This window comes from Hevea brasiliensis, chromosome 1 (assembly GCF_030052815.1).
Source record: "Hevea brasiliensis isolate MT/VB/25A 57/8 chromosome 1, ASM3005281v1, whole genome shotgun sequence".
NCBI classification, from domain to species: Eukaryota; Viridiplantae; Streptophyta; class Magnoliopsida; order Malpighiales; family Euphorbiaceae; genus Hevea; species Hevea brasiliensis.
This window is the reverse complement of record NC_079493.1, coordinates 123,004,924-123,012,872: the sequence shown is the minus strand read 5'-3', so window position 1 is coordinate 123,012,872 and position 7,949 is coordinate 123,004,924. Positions and strand designations below refer to the sequence as shown.

Here is a 7,949-nt window from a genome sequence, read left to right as displayed (position 1 = left end):
TAAAATAATTTTATTAATAATAATTGTTAATTAATTTAATAATAAAGGTAAAAAAAAAGAAAAAAAAAGAGTAAAAAGGTAATTTTATTTTTTAACTGTTATTGCAAGTTAAAAATATTTTTTTAAAAATAAAATTAAAGTGAAATTTTGTTTTAATAAATTAAAATTAACTGATTAAAATAAAATAATCAGGTGTAATTAACCTTTATAGTTTAACTTCACGTTCTTGAGAGTTTAGTTTACTGTAAAACTAAATAAATAAATAAATAGCGAGGTAAAGAGTTAAAAATTATTTGAAAGTGAAGTCAGTTTTGAAGAGTTGGATTATTTTAATTCTCAGCTAGATGTTATACTTTGCTTCTTGGTAATTCGTGGAAAGGCAATGAAAATGATTAAAAAAAAATCATCATTGAGTTTATTCTTTTTCTTTACCTCTTAATTTTCTACAAACAAATGCAGCATAAATAGGCAAAAGTTATAAGAGTAATTGTTTAGAAATTTTCTGTGGAATCTAGTTTATTTTTGTTAAAATTTCGAACTGGGTACTGCGTGGGGAAATTGCTAATGTCTCAATGCTGCTTCATTACTGAACTTATCATTTTTACATCGCCGATAATGCCTATCCATGTTTGATTTTGCTACGTTCCCAATGCATTGATCCTGTAGACTATCATGCATTATCCTGCAGCTTCTGTTGGTGGATTTATTTACTTATTTTATTCTCTCATATCCAGACTGATGGCAGTGTTCCAAATACTCTTGTGATTGCAAACTGTGAGGTTGTTAAACCTAGGGTTGCTGCTGCAGAGCACATATCAGAGGTAATATCATTATGAATAATGGTTGCCTTTCTCCCTGTTTATTCACCATTATACTGACTAACTATGAGATCCTTTGACGGCTTGATCTAACAGTTCAATGAAGAAGCACGCTCTCCATTTGTGAGGAAGTATAAAACTATTATACATCCTGGCGAGGTACCTATCACTTCTTAATAGTTTAACTTCAACATTTTCCTTTCCTATTGGGTGAATTGATTGATTCTTATAGAAACAAAATAGTATTACTGTCAACTTTTTGGTGGGAAGTGTCTAACGTGGAAATGGAAAATGCTTGGAACGCTATGTAGCTGTCTTGGAAAATGAAGGATCGAATGGAAGAAAAATTTTATGTAGTGCAACTCTCAAAATAAAAGAAAAATTGATCAGTCCACCTTTAAATTGTTGGTTGAGGATTGTATCTAATTATTGCATTAAAATTTTGTATCTGATTAATTGGCCCTAAATATATTAGTTTGTCATTTCTAGATTTATAGTTTTATACTGCGATTCCAATGGTTTTCGTTAGTGGGAAAATTTAATGAAGTTTCAGAAAGTTCAGGAGGGAACTGCTGAACTGGTACATGCAAAGTTAACATGAAATGGGAATGTTGAGTAACTTGAGTTTCTCCCATTTTATGAGGTGGGGACCCTGACAGTAGAAACATGCTTGTGCAATTTGAATTATATGGCAGCCTTGCTCAAAATCAAAGCTGATCAAATAGCAAAGACAATCACAGATGTGCAAGCATTTCCAAGACCTTCACTGAGGTCAATTTAGAATCTGAGATCATCCTGTGATCTGTTGGAGTTGCAAAAACTTGAATGAATTGGGTAAAGCTTTGACCTCAAAGAAATAATTTAGTTCTTAGCAGACAAGTGCTTTGGGGGGGGGGGCGGGTTGGGGTGTGTGTGGTTTGGGAGGTGGGATTGTGGAAACAGCAGCAACATCATAGTGGAATAGGGTGAGGTGAGAGGGTCAGTGGGATGTTAATAAATTTAAGGATTTATTTGCATTCTGGATTTTTCATTTTCAATAACTGGAATAGTCATTTCCAAGGCATTTAAGGTCTTCCACTGAATTCTTGCTGCTTTTGGATAAATTTATAGGAAGATTATATTTTGCTTTCAAAGATAGCATCCTGAAGCAAGTTTCTCTCCCTCTAGATTTCTTTGTCTGCAATTTTGTCTTGCAATAATATTCAATTTGCTAGTAATATTTACACACATTTAACTTTAATTGACCTAAAATAACTCATCTAAGTTCGCTTCATCATTCACACATCATTCGCCTAGCAAAAATGAATGTTTAGACATTTCATTGTGATCTTTACAGGTGAACAAAATCAGAGAACTGCCTCAGAACAGTAAGATAGTGGCTACACACACTGACAGTCCTGATGTAAACATTAATTTTTCATTTTTATGTAAAGAGAATTTTAAAATTATTAGTTATGTCTTTTCTCTTGGTTTCTAGTTGTGAAATGATGAAGTTCAATTTGAACTAAATTATCAAAATTTTATAACAGGTCCTCATTTGGGATGTTGACGCTCAACCCAATCGTCATGCAGCTCATGCTGTCATGGAAGCCACAGAGTCTCATCCAGATCTGGTGTGACTGTGTTTTCTCTTTAAGTGTGTGTGTCTGTGTATGTGTATTGAGAATATAAATAGTTTTTATATTTGTTGTAGCTTGCAATTACACTAAAATTCTTTCTATATACACTTTATAACAGCATTTTATGCTGGAATCTATTATATTTAAACCGTAATTATTGTAATTGTATTTGTAATTTTTTACTTGTAAGAATGCATCAAGTCGTTCATGGCTCGAGAGATTTTAGAACTTATTTCCTATGTACATCCAGAATTTTGTTATTTTCTTCTGTAAGAAGTGCATTTGTTAACTTGTTTATATTGTCATACAGATATTGACTGGGCATAAAGACAATGCTGAATTTGCTCTTGCCATGTGCCCTACTGAGCCCTTTGTACTCTCTGGAGGTTGGATATTATTTCATTGCATAGATTCTTAGAACTCTTTAGCTTAACTTTTTTTGTTTAAGCAGTAAGCTAAGCAGTAAGCAGTTAGCCCTTCAAGTAGATGGGGGATGTGAGGAGGATGTTAGTCATAGGATTAAATCCGGATGGTTGAAGTAGAGACGTGCCACGGGAGTTTTATGTGATCGTAAGATTTCCAATAAGTTGAAAGGAAAATTTTACTGTACAACCATATGACCTTCTATGTTATATGGTAGTCAGTGTTGGGCACTGAAAGAGTCATATGTGTCTGAGATAAGAGTTGCAGAAATGATAATGTTAAGTTGGATGAGTAGCCATACTAGACTAGATAAAATCTGTAATAAGAGTATTAGAGAAAAAGTAGGAGTGGTGCCAATTGAAGATAAGTTGAGAGAAAGGAGATTGAGGTAGTTTGGTCATGTGAAGCGTAGACATACGGAGGCTCCAGTTAGACAAGTAGAGCACATTAGGTTAGAGGATAGAAAGAAAAAAAGGGGTAGACCTAAATTGACTTGGAGGAGAGTAGTACAACATGACTTAGAAGCATTACACATTTCTGAGAATTTAATCCAAAATCGTTTAGAGTGGAGAAAGCGAATCCATATAGCCAATCCTAAATTTTTGGGATAAAGGCTTAGTTGAGTTGAGTAAGCTAATCTTTGAGACTAAATGAACAATGTTTGGTGGTGTGAAGTTAATTGTCATTATTATGTTGCGGTATTGGACTGTTACTGTGTTAATGATGGTTTTTCATGTGAATGCTTACAGCATTTTCCAACTCAAGAAACAATGCATAATGATTGCATGACTCTTGCAATCATCCTGAATTTCTGTAATTATTATTTTTGTAAAAGGTAGTTGAGCTTATGAATTACTACAGTTATCTTATGATGCTGATGGATTTTCTCATTTTTCATCTTTTATGTACATCACTGGATATGTAAATTGTTTTTTAGGTCAGTTTTTATGCTGTTGGTTGGAAATTACACTAGCTAATGTTCTCTCAGTTTTTGTGGATTGGGCAATGGTAACGGTAGGGAAAGACAAGTTGGTGGTGTTGTGGAGTATTCATGATCATATCTCAACCTTGGCTGCCAAACCAGTGTCTTCAGAGTCTCCTGGATCTTGTGGCTCCGATGCAAAACACACCTCTAAGGTTGGTGCGAGTAATGATAAACCTAATGAGAGGCCTTCTATTGGGCCACGGAGTGTCTACCAAGGGCATGATGATACTGTTGAAGATGTTCAATTCCACCCATCAAGGTAGCTATTGGAAATCATAACAAATCGCATTGCGTAATATGTAGCCAAGAAATTATGCATTCACAGACTTCTAGTCTGTTCGGTGTGGCACATTATCTACTGAATAACTTGCACTTTGCATAGAAGCATAGGTCTCTCTTGCACCCTCAATATCACTTAATGGAAGTGTCACCCTTAAGTCTCCTTTGAACCTTTTGCCCTTGTGATTTTCTCTCAATTTTTTTTCCCAAATGTGTAGTGCACAGGAATTCTGTAGCATAGGAGATGATTCATGTCTTATACTGTGGGATGCAAGAACTGGCTCTAGTCCAGTTGTTAAGGTTGCATTCCTTCTCTTCATGCTTTTTGCTTGTCTCTTTACATTTTTTTTCTTTGTTCTATGATTTTCCTTCGCAATAAAAGTTTAAAAATGTATAGAATTCATATATAAGACCACTATTATTTATTTATTTTGGGTTGTCAGTTTAAACATAAACTTGGGTTATCTATTTTACTAGCAAAAGATGAGCAACATCAGAATGACTGGATAAGCAATTTATCGCTTGTATGAAGATGGAGGTAGTAACCATGGAGGATAAGTTGATAGAAGATTGTTTGAGATGGCTCAGTGGCATTCCTTGTCAACCTATGGATGCACCAATGTTGGTAATTAGATCTAAGTGGTGGGAGAGTTGAAGAGGAGAGAGAGAGAGAGAGAGAGAGAGAGAGAGAGAGAGAGAGAGAATATGAACTATGCTGAGGTTGTATAAAAATAATTCAGTTTGACAATGACTCCCAGAAAGTTTAGCTCTTCACAAATAGAATGGAGGAAAAGTATATATCATATATGTAGTCTGGGATTGAACCTTTGTTGAGTTATATTAGCTAAACAGGTATTTCATTATATAGCACAGGTGAAAGGACTATTTGATACACCTGGTTTTTGCCTTCAAGCTTCAGTGTATATGGCCATGAGCACTGCATGTTATGTTGTGTTTTTGCCTAGTTATTTTTATGTTTTCATTTTGACAATTGCAGCTGCTTTTCCATTGGTCATTTTGTGCTCCCATTTCCTGTGGTTCTATATTTGGCATTCATTCGGGGATTTTTCTTATTATCTGGCAGGTTGAGAAAGCACATAATACTGATCTTCATTGTGTTGACTGGAATGCTCATGATGTAAATCTCATTATCACGGGGTACTTTTGTTTGTCCTTTCTTCTGCATCTATTCTCTTTATCATTAGAGTGACAATACAGAATTTTTGTATCCATGTTCTTTATCATGAGCAACATGGAATTTGGGATACTTTTGTGCTTTTGGTTTTATGTTTCATTTACACTTTTTTCTACCTTTTTATCATTTTTTATGTTGAGGCAGCTTAGTGTGTGCCTTTAAGCAGTAGTATTTTTACTTCAGATCTGCTGATAATACTGTTCACATGTTTGATCGCCGAAACCTCACTTTTGGTGGGTTTGGATCGCCTATTCATAAATTTGAAGGTCACAGTGCTGCTGTCCTTTGTTTACAGGTCTGGCAAGTTATTTTGACTTATGTTTAAATTACTTGTTGGGTTTTTATGTGTCTATACGAGCAGGAAGTATCTAACTTTTTCAACAAAATTATGCATTTGTTTGCAGTGGTCTCCTGACAAGTCTTCTGTCTTCGGAAGCTCTGCAGAGGATGGGATTCTGAATATATGGGATTATGAGAAGGTGCTAAATCTATATTTTTCTTCTAGAGAAGCACCCCTTCTTCTCTTTCTCTCTCTCTCATACTCAATCCTATAAAACCACAACAGAAAGAACAACTTAAAAATTGAAACCTTGATAGACTATGGAACTTAAATCAAGTAGAGAGAGGAAATATGCAATTGTATTAAGAACAAAAGATTATGGTAATGAACTACAGCAATTCCTCACTATCCTCTCTAGCTCTCAATACAAGTTTGTTTATTCAAAAGAAAGCATCCAAGTCTCATAGAGGAACTTGGCCCAGTAACTAAGCTGAAATAAAATAGCTAAGCCCTCCCAGCAGAAAGAATTCTGCCCCCAAGCCGGTACTCTAGCTAGAAATTTCTGTCTTTTTCACATGCCCTCGACTCTCCCCTTTCTCTCCTATATATGACTCTCCTAGCTGCTGCATCACATGCACCTGAGAATTACTCCAACAGAATTGAGCTGAGTGGCCAACCAATTGCAATACTTCTAGAACTTCCTTGCTTCATCTAGAATACACCATATCCCTAACAAACTCACTTTGGGGGAAGCCCATACAAATAGAAAGTCAGGTCAACATGTGTTACTGGTATTTTGGTATGAGTTAAAATGGAAAGTCAAAAAGTGGATTCACTTGTGAAGAATTTATAGCGAGAGTGGAAAGCCTTGAAGGAGACATGCCACACAAAATAGATAAATTGGATTGGCATGAATGTGACTTGCTTAATGTGCTATCAGAGTGAAGCTACAATTAGCCACAGGTCCAGTAGTCTAGTGGTCAAATGCATGCCTCATAGTACAGGCAAATTTTTTGCTTCTCCCTTCTTATTTGAACCTGAAAAAATGAAGTTGTTCTTATTGGCACTTACTGCTGATTTCCTGAGGCTAAGGAGGACGTGAGGGAATATGACTGTTTCATTCATTTGAAATAGCCATGGAGGAGTTCTTGTTATGAATGCACAAATATAAGAACAGTGGTCATGCTTCTAATTCTTTTTCTTTTTTTTGAAAGCATTAATACTTTTTCCCCAAATTGTTTAATCTCATATATTTCATTACAGTTTTGAACATTGAGGTTCTCTAATAGTTGTATCAGTTAATTTTATCTTCTTCAGTGCCACATTGGCACTAATAGCATCTAAATTTTCTTTTGATTTCATTGGTGGGAGGATTATGAATTTTATGCATTTGCCCTTTTTCTTATTCCCATTTTTGTCTCGGCTATTTTTTTTTTAAAAAAAATTCTGAACTTGCATATTTGATTATTCTACTATCTTTCAGGTTGGTAAAAAGCAAGATTCTGTTGGGTTGAAATTGCCAAATGCTCCTCCAGGATTGTTTTTCCGACATGCTGGGCATAGGTAAGAAAGTTTATTTGCATGCTACCTGAGCTATGCCCTTTTATTTTTACATTTATTCAAGCCGTCATGCTGAAATCTCAATTTACAGATGTCTTGTAATAGTTATCGATGCCTAAAACGTCTTGGGCAAATATAATATTGTATTTGTTATGTGCTTATTTTAATTGGATTTCATTGTGGTGGTTGATATTTTATATGTGCTTACTAGGGACAAGCTTGTTGACTTCCATTGGAATGCTTCTGATCCGTGGACAATTGTCAGTGTTTCTGATGATTCTGAAACTACTTCAGGAGGTGGTACTCTACAGCTAAGAAAAACATTTCTCAATTGATGTTATGCATTGTTATTAAAGGCTCAAGGTGCACTAAGGTGTTAAAGTGTTTTGGAGCCTAGGCGTAAGGTACAAGACTTAGGCCAAATGAGGCAAGGCACAAAAATGAAAAATTAAAGAAAAATTATAAATATTCTATCACACTTCAAGTAACATAAAACTGCATAATAATAACTAGCAAACATTCAAGTAGTAATAATTTTGATAACATAAACTCAATTATAATGTTTCTAATAATTTATAATAAGATCTAATAGCAATTAGCAATTAGAAAATAAACCCAATTTAATTCAATCAAAAAACTGAAAGCTAATAACTAATAAGAAATTTAGAGTAATGGAATTAGCATCTCAAGTCTCAACATACTTTCACATTACATGTTAACATTCTTTCACATTCACAATAAACAAAATCACAAATTTAGACAATAAAAAATTAAAAAAAAAGCATATGAC

The 7,949-nt window shown here is 34.5% G+C and overlaps 1 protein-coding gene across 1 annotated transcript; it reads left to right on the top strand.

Moving 5' to 3' along the window:
• Positions 1-599: 599 nt before the first annotated feature.
• LOC110642312 (WD-40 repeat-containing protein MSI4) lies at positions 600-7,494 on the top strand (the record flags this gene model as incomplete). Its single annotated transcript, XM_021794305.2, has 12 exons — positions 600-821; positions 915-977; positions 2,155-2,220; positions 2,348-2,431; positions 2,748-2,823; positions 3,879-4,104; positions 4,343-4,424; positions 5,209-5,282; positions 5,503-5,614; positions 5,724-5,798; positions 7,083-7,162; positions 7,371-7,494. Coding segments are annotated over 12 exons (1,284 nt in total), but the record flags the coding sequence as incomplete, so codon positions are not given.
• Positions 7,495-7,949: the final 455 nt, after the last annotated feature.